This window comes from Physeter macrocephalus, chromosome 11 (assembly GCF_002837175.3).
Source record: "Physeter macrocephalus isolate SW-GA chromosome 11, ASM283717v5, whole genome shotgun sequence".
NCBI lineage: Eukaryota > Metazoa > Chordata > Mammalia > Artiodactyla > Physeteridae > Physeter > Physeter macrocephalus.
This window is the reverse complement of record NC_041224.1, coordinates 105848407-105862489: the sequence shown is the minus strand read 5'-3', so window position 1 is coordinate 105862489 and position 14083 is coordinate 105848407. Positions and strand designations below refer to the sequence as shown.

Sequence of the window (14083 nt, the reverse complement as noted above, 5' to 3'; positions counted from 1 at the left end):
ACTTATACACACACACTCATTAGAATGCAGCAGAGCATGGTTTTATTTCTGTGAACACAATACAACAAAAGTTGGACGAAGTTCTAAGGCTGAAAATATGGAGGCCTGGACCCTTCTTTGCCCTCTTCCCTACTATCTTCCTTCAAAATCTAGAGCTCCAAAGCAGAAAAGAATCCTACATATTTTTTGTCCCAACTCTGGTCTATCCTCATCACTCTAATTTTTCCAATACCCTCCTTTTTCCTTCTATGGGAACCAGAAAAATCAACAAAAGAAAAGAAAAATCAGAAGAGATCGTAAGAGAATTTGTGCCAAGTGAGAGGGAAAATGATGGAAACTTTAAACAATCTTGTCTAAGTGTACAGGAACCAAATGATAGGGAGGGTCGCTCTTCTGAGGGGGGTCACAGGCAACAATGAAGAGCTTGTATTGGGTGTCATCTCGGTAGCGGCAGTCAGGATACTTCCCCGCAGTGAAACTGCACTGAGTCAGGTTAACAGGCTTTGGACTCTGGTGGCAGTTGTACTGTCCATTCTTACAGACGATGTGGGGCAAATCACAGACAGCAGCCACGTCCTGGAAGGAGTTGTGCAGAAAGGTGTTTTGAGGCTTACAGTGCCGAGTATAATTATTGACACCGCTCATTGCCTTGTTGCACTGGAGAAGCCTTGGCTGTATATGCTGAATTTCAAACCAGTGAGCCTTGGTGAGATGCTTAGGCAAAGCACAAAGTGGACACACTGACCACCATAGTCCCAGCAGCAATAGGAGGAGAGGAAAGCATCCCAGAAGACCTGGCCCCATCACTTCTGTGTAAGGAGAGAGAAAATGATGGTAGTAGTAAAAACAATAAGAGCAAAATTATCACTCATAACCATTTGGATTTTTATTCTGCCTTTTAAGATTTCATAGCTCTTTTTTGTTTGTTTGTTTTTAACCATCTTCTTCCTCACTTGAGTCTCACAATTCTAAAGAAACTAAAGCCCAGTGAGGAGGAATTTGAGGTAAGACCATCTTTTCTCTGACTGGTAGATCTCGTTCTTCTCTTTGTCCTGCACTCATGCGTTTGATGGTCCCCATGTCAGAAACCTTGTCTCTTCCCTCCTGAAATATTTACCCTCCATCTATTTGACCTGGATCTCCCAGCCATCTTCACTGGCCACTCTCCCCAGCCCTGGGGGCTTCTGCTCTTACCAGGTCTCCACGCCGGGGCTCCCGCTGAGAACAGCAGCAGTAGTTAGTCCCAGGCTCAGAGGCTTTTGTCTGTGGTTCTTCTCCCAGGTGTGCAAGGCTGCCTGCGTGTGGCAGGGGAAGGGTTCTGAACCCTAGGAAAGAGAAAACTAGGGCTTGGAAGATGAACTTCTTGTTGACAGTGTGGATGAGACTCTTAGACTTTCAAACTTGCTGTTTAATGAGTATCAATAACCCTGTAAATGCAGGGAGAGTAAGCTTACTTAAAGAAACAATGAGACTCAAAACACAGTTTTGAGGAACTGATCACTTCCTGATATGAGTTGGTGCTTCCTTCCTGACTTGAAGCTTCAGTTTTTTGAAGTTTTATGGTTTCATTTCCTTAGGAGACAATATACATGAAAATCTGATATAATAACTGCCATGTACTTGGTATGTGAGCTTCAACCATAGACTTGAATGAATTATTCCTTTTTGTGTATGTTTATTGGGCCAGATACTGGGCTACTCTGATTCGGGAGCTTGTGATCTAATGAAAGAGACAGTCAGGTAAATGGACCAATGCACAATATATTAACAAATATAAATAGCACTTACAGCTGTGATCAAGGAAACTACAGGTAACAGTGTGGATACAGTAGGGAGGAGGTATTTTTGGAGGGCACATCACCGGCACTGAGTTTTGAAGATTAATTAGAAATTAGGTGAAGAAGATGGTAAGGGCAGCCCAAAGAGGAAACTGTGTGAAGAGACGCATACATAAGAAGGAGAAGGGCACATTTAGGGTATTTGCCTCTTAAATCTGTTCTTGCCTTTCCATTGGTGCTGCAATATCCTTATTCAGAACCTTATTGTCTCATAGAGGACTCACATAAAAGTTTCCTACATGGACTCCCTGCCTCTAGTCTCTTTTCCTTCCAATCCATTCTACATATTAATACTTCCAGATTAGTAGTTCTTGAGCATAAATATAACAGTGAAACACTCTTGCCCAGCACTTTTAATGGCTCCAATAATCTTTAGGCTAAAAATTATTTGTTTAGAGCAAAGTTGCAAGATACAAGGTTAATATACAAAAATTGCTTTCTTATATACCAGCAATGAACAATTGGAATTTGAAATAAAAAAAAACAACTAACATTTATATTAGCACCAAAGAAAAATGAAATACTTAGGTATAAATCTAATAAAATATGTACAAGATCAATATGAGGAAAACTATAAAACTCTGATGAAATAAATCAGAAGAAAATCTAAATAAATGGAGAGATAGTCCATGTTCATGCTGAAGGAAATCAGAATATGTAACCCCCCAAAATGGCTCTTTGACATAAAAATTATTTTGCACTGAAGGCAATTAAGAATCATGAAGTGCAGAAAAAGCTCCCCCCTTTTTGTCCAAAGCCAGAAAATAAATTCTCTTTTTACTGGAGATAGACCCTCAACCTCCCAGAGAGGGCACCAGAGGAATCTGCAAAATAATCTTGAAACTAACCCTTATCTTTCTAGTTACTTCTTCACCATTTACTAACCATAGACCAAACCCCTTTGTCTTGTCAATTCTTTACAAATATCTTGTTTCTTGGGCTAAAAGGTATAAAAGCTTCCTGCTCTTTTCACTTATTTGGATTTTTCATTCTCTTGTGAATGCTTCCCATGTATATGTAAATATTTAATAAAATCTGTATGCTTTTCTCCTATTGATCTGTCTTTGTCAGTTGAATTTTCAGACCCAGCCAGAGACCCTAAGAGTGTTGAGGAAAACTTTCTTCCCATACAATGACATTATGCACTTGTCAAAACGTGTACAACATGAAGAACGAATCCTAGTGTAAATTGTGGACTTTATTAATACTGGTTCAAAAATATAACAAAAGTACCACAGTAAAATAAGATGTTAATAATAAGAAAATTGTGAACAGTGTGGTTAGGAGAGGAGGGAGGGAAGAGAGGCATATGGGAACTCTTTGTACTTTCTACTCAGTTTTTCTGTAAATCTAAAATTGCTCTGAACAAATAAGTCCATCAATTAAAGAAAAAAAAATTTAAGATATATGTTCACAACATTGTAAAGCAACAATACTCCAATAAAAACTAATTTAAAAAGAGTAAAAAAAAAAGGTCTGTTTGCCTAGTGCTCATATATCTTATTCTACATCCTATGTATTAGAACAGTCCTCCTTCTCCCTGCAGTTCCACAACTTGATTGTACACCAAACCCACTACAGAGGAAAACAATACGGAGTTACCCATGTCCTTAAGTAGAGGTCTCCTAACCCTGGCCTCACATCAGAATTGCCTATGAAAAGTTTTAAAATGCCAAGATCCTAGGCCTACTGAATCAGAATCTTGGGGATGGATGTCTTTGCATATCTCTATTTGATTAACTCCACAGTGATTCTCTTACCCATTCTTTGTAGAGAACCATTTTTTTTGAATGACATTGATTTTCACCCAATGTCCAAATTCTTAAGACTGGTCTTAGGCTTGATTCCTGAGATAAAGTCCTCCTGAGTCCTACTTCCACCTCAAGGGATATACATAACAACATATCTTTGAATTCTTCTACAGGAACTAAGGCCCCCACCCAGGTGGGGGATGGTAACTTCAAACTGAGCACAAGTTCTGGAGCACCACCCTGTTGCCTCACCACCAACCAATCAGAAGAAAGTCCCACACCCTGCAGCCCTCACCCCAAATTTTGCCTTTAAAAACTGAAAACCATCAGAGATTTCAGGTCTTTTGAGCATTAGCCAACCCTGTCTCCTTGCTTGGCCCTGCAATAAACCTTTCTCTGCTCCAAACTTTGATGTTTCAGGTTGTTTGACATCACAGTGTATCAGGCACAACAACCTGGGTTTGACAACATGCTGGGCTAAAGAAACTGAGTATTTCCTGTAGGATAGGCACCTAGTATGCATGGCAGATCCCCAAATTTGGAAGGCATGACGAGGATCACAAAGGTTGCAGATAGAGTTTATCCATTAGGTTTATTTTGTTTGCAAGCAACACAAATTTAAGCTAATTTGAGAGGGAAATTTTTAAGTGGTAGTGAAACTGCACAACCCAGGTTGGGACTTGAACCCACTGCCTTTTAAAAAAAAAAAAAAAAAATTATTTATTTATTTTGGCTGCCCTGGGTCTTAGTTGTGTCATGTAGGATCTTTGTCATGGCATGCGGACTCTTAGTTGCAGCATGCATGCGGGATCTAGGTCCCCGACCAGGGATTGAACCTGGGCCCCCTGCGTTGGGAACACGGACGGAGTCTTCCCCACTGGACCATGAGGGAAGTCCCATGAACCCACTGTCTTTTAATTGAGATCACACATTTGGTCTCAGGGCCTAATGAAGCTCAGGTTCTTTATGACTCAAGGCAGAAAGAATTCAGTGAGAAAAAAAGAGATAGGTAAGAAGTGGATTTATTTAGAGAGATACACATTCCATAGACAGAACATGGTCTTTCTCAAAAGGCCAGAACAGCCTTGGGAGAAACACACTCCACAGACAGAGTGTGGGCCATCTCAGAAGAGGGCAAGAGGCCCCAAAATATGGGGTGGTTAGTTTTTATGGGCTGGGAAATATCACAGGCTAATGAGTGGCAGGATTATGCCAACCATTTTGGGGAAGAGGTGGAGATTTTTAGGAACTGGGCCACCACCCACTTTTTGACCTTTTATGGTTAGCCTTGGAACTGTCATGGCACCTGTAGGTGTGTCATTTAGATGCTAATGTATTACAGTGAGTGTATGATGAGGCTCAAGGTCCACTGGAAGTCAAATCTTCCACTCTCTTGGACCTAGTTGGTTCTAACCAGTTTATGTCATATCCTCAAGGGCTATGTCATTCTTTTAGAGGTTGTGCCCTGTCCGCTTCCCTCCTGTTTCAGTAGTAGTGGGACTAGGGTGGGGATTTATTGGAAGAATCTGGGAGAAATTACAATATGAAAAAATATAGCAGAAGGACAAGTCTTTGGAAATAGCTGGAACCCAAGAAGCTTGGATGAGCTGCAGAGCAGTGCCAAATGGGCATGAGTCCACTTCAAATTTTTAAAAAATCCTTGCATCACTACTTGAGATTTAGACTCTGAGGACAGTGTAGAGAATGAAAAAAATATCTTTTCCTTTTTTCCTTCTCAGTTCTCAGCTAGGGCCTCTATAACAAAAGACAGATTCACAAGAGAAAAACAAACAGAAGTTTATTAGCATGAATATACCACATATACATGGGAGAAGCTCAGGGATGAGTAGCTCAAGGAGGTGGCTAGAACTTGGGTTTACTTTCCATCTTCAGCTAAAACAAAGAAGGAAGAGTGTGGAGGAGGCAAATTATGGGAAGGTGACCAGGAAAAGTACAGTAAACAAGGGGAGGGTCTGTTATGCAGATTTAAGTCTGTGGCTTCTCCATTGATGAGAGTTTTTTGTGATTTAGAGTCATCTTTTTCTTCCTGTACAGAGAGGGAAACACTCTTACAAATGGAGATTTCCTTGGTAATTGTAAATTTCCCTTACATAAGGGTAATTTATACTCTGTTTTCAAAGTTTCTCCTTTATCTACTGTGTCTCAAAATAATCCTATGTCAAAGAGGTACATTGTGGTCTCCTATAAGAGAGAGTCCAGTTAGCCTACCTTGGGTCTCATTACTATTGTTTGGCTCGGTAGAGGAGATTGGGAACCTTAAAGGACAGCCCCACCAATGTGCACACAAAAAGAGGAAGGATAGTTCCTTAAGGGAAATGAATATGCATCTTTCCAAACAGGGGAAGTGGATGTGAGAAAGTCTAAGCAACAACACAAGGCTATTATCCTATGTAGACCTGAAACAAATAGACTGCCAGATATTTCTCCAGCAAAGATAGGTTTATTCAGGATCAGCAGAGAATTGTAATTTGGGGTCTGCAACCATGGCAAGCCATGTGCAACTCCCTGCACAGCAAGGGAAAGAGACTGCTTTAATAGAGAGGAGAAGAAAGTTGGGAGGGCTATAGTAAACCAAGAGTTCATGGCTTTTCATTGGCTGAGTCCCTGCCAGGAAAGAAGACAACTCTTTCTTCTTCCAGCTGGGCTCAGCTATGGTCACAGGGTGTGAGAGCTCCTCCTTCTGGTCTTCCAACTCCATTTAATTAAGGTTTCTGTTTATTAATTTTTTATAACGAATTGTGCTTAAATTCATTTTCTTCCTATACTGTTTTGAAACATCATCTTACAACCTTTTAATAAAAGCAATTTTTTTAATTTTAATTTTAATTTATTTATTTTTGGTTGCATTGGGTCTTCGTTGCTGCGTGCAGCTTTCTCTAGTTGCAGCAAGCGGGGGCTACTCTTTGTTGTGGTGCACAGGCTTCTCATTGCCGTGGCTTCTCTTGTTGCGGAGCACGGGCTCTAGGTGCGCGGGTTTCAGTAGTTGTGGCACGTGGGCTCAGTAGTTGTGGCTCGCGGGCTCTAGAGGGCAGGCTCAGTAGTTGTGGCACAAGGGCTTAGTTGCTCCACGGCATGTGGGATCTTCCCGGAGCAGGGCTCGAAACTGTGTCCCCTTAATTGGCAGGCAGATTCTTAACCACTGCGCCACCAGGGAAGTCCCTAAAAGCAAATTTTAAAGAGTTTTTAAAATGAGGTATTTGTGAAAACTTACCGTAGGAGAGCTGAAGAGACAACCCTAAAATACGACTCTAGGAGACCAGAATATGCCAGTACATTTTGAAGCAGCATTTATCAAGTGAGAAAAACGATCAGTATTTCCCACATGTAAAATGATCGTTGACGAAGAACTATTACCCCAAAACTGAGTTTGTCTCTTGGTGGATGTCGAGCCAAAAGATACAACCAAGCCAAAGATCAGGAGAAGGAAGGATTTATTATCACTTGCAGCAGGTAAGGAGAACTCTGGGAATCTTTCCCAAAGCAGTCTCCCTGGAACAGCAAAACTGGGGAAGTTTTAAGCTAAGGGTATATACATATTCATGAAGGGGCTTGAGCGGAGGAGAATTCAGCATAGAACTGGGGAAAGGCTGACAGAGTCCAAGCTTTAGCTGACTGAAGTCAGGAAGGTCAACACCATCGTTCTGTCCTCCACCTGGGTGGGGGCCTTAGTTCCTACAGAACTCAAAGACTTTATCAGATTGTAATGTAGGTCCCTTGAGGAGGAACTAAGATTCTGTTTTATTGCTGAACTATTGTTTCTTGACTGCTTTTCCTTTGTTCCTGCATTCCCTTACTTCCCTTAAGATCTTGTGGCCAGGCTTAGACCACAAAATGGCTTAGGCTAAAGCGGCTTCTGTTATGTCAAGAAAACCCTTCCTGGTTCTCTTTCTCCAGGGACACCCTACCCTACCTGCTTACAGAACTGCTGTTTAACACTAATCTCTTGTGAGTTTGGTTGGTATAGGTCATCATCTCCCGGGTATCTGCTCATTCCCAAGTACACTGAAAAAATGGCAAAGTTGAGGAGCTATGCTTAAAGCACGATGACCAACCTAGAGATTCACTGGCTACTCGTTGAGGCCCGAGTTCCAGGAAGGTGTTGTTGGGGAGGAATTTTTTTCCTTTTTTCCCTTCTAGGATAATTGGCTCGTCTCATAATTCAACGATATAAGACAAACTGACAGGAAAAAACAAACAAAAGTTTAATAACACGTATAATACATGGCGGAGACCCAGGTAAACTGAGTAACTTGCCAAAATGGCTGAGCCCATCACCTTAAATATCACCTTCGGCTAAAGACAAAAGGAGATGTTGGGGAGGGAAATCTATGGGAGATGACCAGGAAAACACAGGAAACAAGGATAACGTTGTTCTGCAGACTTATCATTGTCTTGTCCACCACTAAGAGTTTCTAGAGAATGAGTCCCCCCCACCCCCACCCCCACCCCCACCCCCAGCTTCCTGGTACAGCAGGAAGACACCCTTACAAATGGAGATTTCTCTTTTACCTGTAAATGTCTCTTACAAAAGAGTGACTTCTATTTGGTTTTCAGAGCTCCTCTCATATCTGCTGATGCTTAAAAAACAACCAAAAAAAAAACAAAAAACAGGCTAAAATAATCCTTATGCCAAAGAGACATATTTTAGTGTGGAAAATTCTGCTCCCTTATGGTGTGAAGCTTAATTTAAAGTGTCATCTAATTTAAAATGTTTATACCCTGGTCTTTTTTCTAATTGTTTCAAGGCTTGAGTCATTCAGTGATGCAGGAGGCTGAAGAACACAGGGTCCTTTAATGTTCAGTATTACTCCTTCGCATACCTGCCCCAGGCAAAATTATACGAAGCAAACATTTCTCTTACTCTGTATCTCTATCTCTCATTTAGCAAACAGAATTTCTGTGGACCTTACTTACTTGTGTCTTCAACATTTCCTTCTCCAATCTACTTCCTCTTTCCTCCAACAAAATGCAAGTCTTAAGCCCCACTCTTTTTTTTTTTTTTTTTTCAATTTTTGGCTGCGTTGGGTCTTCGTTGCTGCGCGCAGGCTTTCTCTAGTTGTGGCGGCGAGCAGGAGCTACTCTTCGTTGCGGTGCGCAGGCTTCTCATTGAGGTGGCTTCTCTTGTTGCAGAGCACTGGCTCTAGGCGCGTGGGCTTCAGTAGTTGCAGCTTGCGGGCTCAGTAGTTGTGGCATGCAGGCCCTAGAGGGCACGGGCTTCAGTAGTTGTGGCTCATGGGCTTAGTGGCTCCGCGACATGTGGGATCTTCCCGGACCAGGAATCGAACCCGTGCGCCCTGCATTGGCAGGCAGATTCTTAACCACTGTGCCCAGGGAAGTCCCTAAGCCCCACTCTTGAAGAGAGTTTCATTTTAAAGTCCTCTAGTCCTACCCTTTATCTCTGCCAAGTGAAAATGGTTTTTATCAGATAAACTCATTTGTGCCCATATCTTCTACTTAATGTATTATTCATCCGGAAACATACATACTACCGTAACTCATCTAAAATGCAATAGCCTCCTTACAGACATTCTTAAAGAAATCCAGGGAGAGGAGACAATTGATGGGCACCCGTCATGTTTGTTTTGTCAAAGTCAAAGTTAAAATACCAAGTCAAAGGATGAGAAAGAAAGAAAATCAGTGTTGACTGAGCACCTGCTATGTGCCAGGAACATGCCACATATTTTGTACCTAATCAGCTCTGGCCACACCCACCAATCTGGGTGGGTATGGGAACTCAGCATGTCCCCACAATCAATGCCTAGGTCACAACTTTTCCCCAGCTTAGCACATAAACAGTTATACTTTCATCATACACACAAGTCTATTACACACATTAGACACACACATACGATACACTTTAAACCTACATACACCACAAATCACATTCAAGCATAAGCTATATAACTCACAGTTATAACACCTGTGCTAATCACATAAATAAATTTCACACACATTGGAACGATAAAATGTATTTAGGGATGGGAAGATCATGCCACTTGCAAAGTTATAAGGAGAGTCAATATCAGGAAAATTCCTGGGTTAGTCAAAAAGAGATTCCATATGAGCTGAATCTTTTCAAAAATGTAGAAGTAAATCAGGTAAATAAGGACAGAAGGGTATTCCAGGCAGAGAAACAACATAGGCAAAGTTACGATAGTAAGAAACCACGTGAAACATAACTCTCAGTAGTTGGAAAACATTGGCAAATAAATGCAAGGGCTCTTGATGCAGGGAGGGGCCACCACTTGGGAAGCACTGAACGCTAAAACCTGTGGGTGTGGGTCAACTTTCTAGCTGCTGATATCCTCTAACAACTGCATGTCCTCTATGCCATCAACAAACCCGTTCATGCCACAATGGAATTCAATGTAGCTGTAGCTCTTGTAATCTTTGTAGTTGTTTTTGCTATTCTCCCGGTAGCACTTGAGTGTTTTGAAGGGATATGGGGCCCATATATATACATTTCTGTAGTGATCTCTCCAGTTCCTGATGCATATATGCTCAATTTTGTGCCATACGGTATAGACGAAGATGTGATAGTTCTTGTCATTTGAAACACCTCTTTCCCTCATCAGATCACTGCATTTGTACTTGCTGAATTCCCAGTTTGGCTAGGGTGGTGCTGTTTCACGAATTCCCTCCAGGAAATGTTCTGGCTGTGTACAAGGAGCCCACATAGAGGGAACAACAGGACCAAGAGAGGGCCTAGGACCTTTAGAAAGGATGCCATCTCAGTCACCAGGGCTACCTGTGGGTGTACAGGGAAGAGAGAGGAAACACTGCTGAGCGCTACCTTAAAATTCCTTTCTCTGCCAACGTAGGCCCTTCAACCAAATTTTATCATTTGGTTCCCAGGCTAGAAGGTGATAACTCTCATTAGATAATAAAGTTTAATAAAGTTTATAATAACTGAAAATATGCTACAGCCTGAGTGAGATAAGCACAAAGTTGTAAAAAACTGATGAAGTTTATTTTGAGAATTCCAAGTACCTCCTGTCTGCCCTCTCTTCCACCTGAACTGAGGAACCAATCAGATCAATTCTTTTTTTTTTTTTAAAATATTTATTTATTTATTTAGGCTGCACTGGGTCTTAGTTGCTGCATGTGGGATCTTTTAGTTGCAGCATGCGGACTTCTTAGTTGCAGCATGCATGTGGGATATAGTTCCCCGACCAGGGATCAAACCCGAGCCCCCTGCATTGGGAACTTGGAGTCCTACCCACTGGGCCACCAGGGAGTCCCCAAATCAATTCTCAAAAGAGCATGTGTCCTAAAGAAAATGGTATTTTAAGCTCTATGTCTGTGAGGTGGAAAGTGTCGTTGCCTTTTAAGGGGATACAGAAGATGAATAGATACTTGGGAGATATTTTTGAAGCAGGAAGGCTTTGGTTCCTTGAAATCTGAGGCTGCAACTACGCTGACTCTGCAAGATGGTGCTTACCAGGATCTTGACTTCTTTATAACACTTCCCCAAAGCCTGTGTGAAACATGTTATCACTTGTGACTACCCACATCCCTTCTCAGAGGCCATTTCCCTAATTATCATCATTATAAACGATCTTGATTTATTGTTAAGAATGTCATCATAAAGGAACTCCAGTTCTGAAATATTGTTCTAATCAATCAAGTACCAAAATTGAAACTGCCCTCACAAGAGCTACTCTGGTCAAAATTAGAGCAGAGGGTTGCTTGAAAAAGCCTTCCCTTTAAACTAGCTCTCTGTCGTCATTTACCATGAGGAGTATACCTGGCCCTGTGGAATCTCTAACCTGATTCTCAACTCTCTGAGTGTGATGTCCTCAGATGGGCTTAATAATAACTCCCTCACGAACCTGTAAGAGGCTAATGAGATACGTGTACTGAGAGCATATCTGAGAATGTCAAGTACTCCATCAAACAGAGCACAAGGGGTAGGCACGTTCTCATTTGTGGCACCCTACCCCTGGCTCAAAACGCCTAAATAGGATGAAGAGAAGACCAGGATTCAAGCTGCTTCAATGTACAGTTGGCCCTCAGTATCTATTTGTTCTGCACCCAGGAATTCAACCAACCACGCCATGGATTAAAAATAGTACCGCCCCCCCCCCAAAATCCAGAAAGTTCTAAAAAGTAAAACTTGAATTTGCTGTGTGCTGGCAACTATTTACAAAGCATTTACATTGTATTTACAGCTATTTACATAAAATTTACATTGTATTAGGTATTATAAGTAATGTAGAGATGATTAAAGTATATAGGAGCATGCGCGTATGTTAGATGCAAATACTATGTAACGCCATTTTATATAAGGGACTTGAGCAAGCTTGGATTTTGGTATCCTGGGCATGGGGGGGTCCTGGACCAATGCCCCCCATGGATACCAAGGGACAATGGTATTATGCTCAGGAAGATTGGGGAGGAAGTGGAGAGGAAGTGGGGAGGGGTGGAAGAGTGGAGAGAGGCTCCAAGAACTGTATCAGTGAGATTAACGCTGAGTCGAATCCAAGTCTTTGGTTCTTACAAGTTGGGTCACTGTCTATTCTTAATTCCACCATCTAGAAGTCCAATCAAGCCCCTTCCAGTGTTCCTGGGCCTTTCCCTCAAAGCATCCTCAGCACCAACCCTTCTAAACGTAACTCACTCTATTTAGATCCAACACTCCTGTCACTGGTTGTAGTGGGGATCAGTTTGTGGATCTGAAGAGCAGAGAGTCTGTGTCTTTCCCCTTTTCTTAGAGCCAAGAAGTCTGCAGCAGTGAAGGAAGGAAGGAACAGCTGTGGGGGGTACAGTGTTCCAACTGATTGGCAGGGGTGGCGGGGAGGGACAGCCTCACTAAGAGAACCAGCTCCTATAGCTTCTCATCTAGAATTCTTGGGTTCACTGTGAGAACAGCCTGGAGCAAAGGTGTCAAACACCAAAGGCTGACTTGTGGGCATAAAGGAATTGCAAGGCCTTGGGTAACACCAGAGAGGGGTTATCTAGAGTTATCAGGAGACAACCAGAGACCTGGCTCCTAAACTCATTTCCCAACAAACTTCTAGGGGAAATTCCCTGGATGGCTATGTTCCATGGGAACTTCAGTGAGGAAAACCACATCTGGAGTTGTAAACTGTGGGACTTTCATTGAGAGGTGAAAAGTATCTAGTAAAAGGCACGATTTGCGGATAAAGTGAGATCCTTGAATGTGTTTTCTATCAACATATTTCTTCAAAGGGCTGTTCCTAGCTAAGCCTCCTTGGTTGAATTTCTCACTGGGCCACCTTGTTATCAGAATGCCATAAAGGGTAGCTGAATATGCCACCCCAAAATATGCCTCTGAGGGGAGCAATATTTGCCTCCCCAAAATGTGTCACTTTGGCATGTGGATTATTTTGAGCTGAAAACAATCATGGCATACAAGACCCAGGAAGAACCATTGACCTCCCCTCTAACTACCTAAAAGAATTATGAACAAAGACTATCACCTGCCATTTCAGTAAACAAAGGATATTGAAGCCATCAAGCCAGCAACCACTGCAGCCACCTGCAACGGTGCCCCCTGAGGGGAACTCAGGATGGAGATAAACAGGATACTGGCCTCAGATAGTCAAGGTGCATCTCAAAGGAAAGATTTCAATGAGCCCAGACTCTTGCATCTTCTTATACATAGAAAAGTGCTAAATTCATTAAACTTAAGATGCCTGGTTTTTCTTTAATTAACAGTAATCTTTTGATGTTCCAACTACCTGTTGTTTTCTTTTTTTTGAAAAACTCCTATATATCCTGGCTCCTCCCTAACCTCTTCAAAACAGCCCCTCAAAGCTATCTGAGAGGCTGTCTCCCAAGCTTAGGTCCTCAGTAAGTCCACAAATAAGACATAATTCTCATCTTTTCGGTTGTGCAGTTTTTTCAGTCGACAGAATGTAGGTAGGGGACTTGTTCCAGGAAGATAGTTACACCATGGATAATTATAGTATAATATGAACTAGGTGTGTAGACAGGCAGGAACCTAGCAAAGTCTGTTTGTTAAAATTTCTCTCTGTCCCACTGTCTCTGCAAGGCTCAACAAATATTTGTTTACCACCATTTGCTCCTTTCAACTTCTGGTGAATTGCCTTCCTTCCCGTAATACTATCCCCAACATCCTCTTTTGTCTTTAGCTGAAAATGGTATTTGAGGTATCAGCTTGGGCCACTGGGGGGAGTTTTAGTCAGCTTTCTTGGGTATCTCCCAAGCATACAGGAAATATACATTTTGTTAAGCTTCTCTGTGTTTTTTGTAAAAAAAATAATAATAAATAGAAATCTCAATTAAATAGAGTCAGGAGACCAGAAGGGGAGCTCTCATGAGGATAGCAGACCCAACAGGAAGAAGAAAGATTTCCTCTTCTTTCCTGGCTCAGACATTAAGAGACTGTCACAACTCAGCCAACAAAAAGCCATGCTCGGGCTTCCCTGGTGGCGCAGTGGTTTGAGAGTCCGCCTGCCGATGCAGGGGACACGGGTTCGTGCCCCG

The 14083-nt window shown here is 42.0% G+C and overlaps 2 protein-coding genes across 2 annotated transcripts; both read right to left on the bottom strand.

Annotated features, from left to right (window-relative positions):
- Positions 1–315: 315 nt before the first annotated feature.
- RNASE6 (ribonuclease A family member 6) lies at positions 316–1414 on the bottom strand. The gene is made up of 2 exons (XM_007127753.3): positions 1195–1414; positions 316–809 (listed from the first exon to the last, which is right to left on the bottom strand). The coding sequence occupies exon 2, from the start codon at positions 802–804 to the stop codon at positions 340–342; it is 465 nt and encodes a 154-aa protein (XP_007127815.1). The 5' UTR covers positions 805–809; positions 1195–1414; the 3' UTR covers positions 316–339.
- An 8486-nt stretch (positions 1415–9900) lies between these two features.
- Positions 9901–10340, bottom strand: EDDM3B (epididymal protein 3B). Its single transcript, XM_007130999.2, is given in 2 exon segments — positions 9901–10223; positions 10226–10340. Coding segments are annotated over 2 exon segments (438 nt in total).
- Between the last annotated feature and the right edge of the window lie 3743 nt (positions 10341–14083).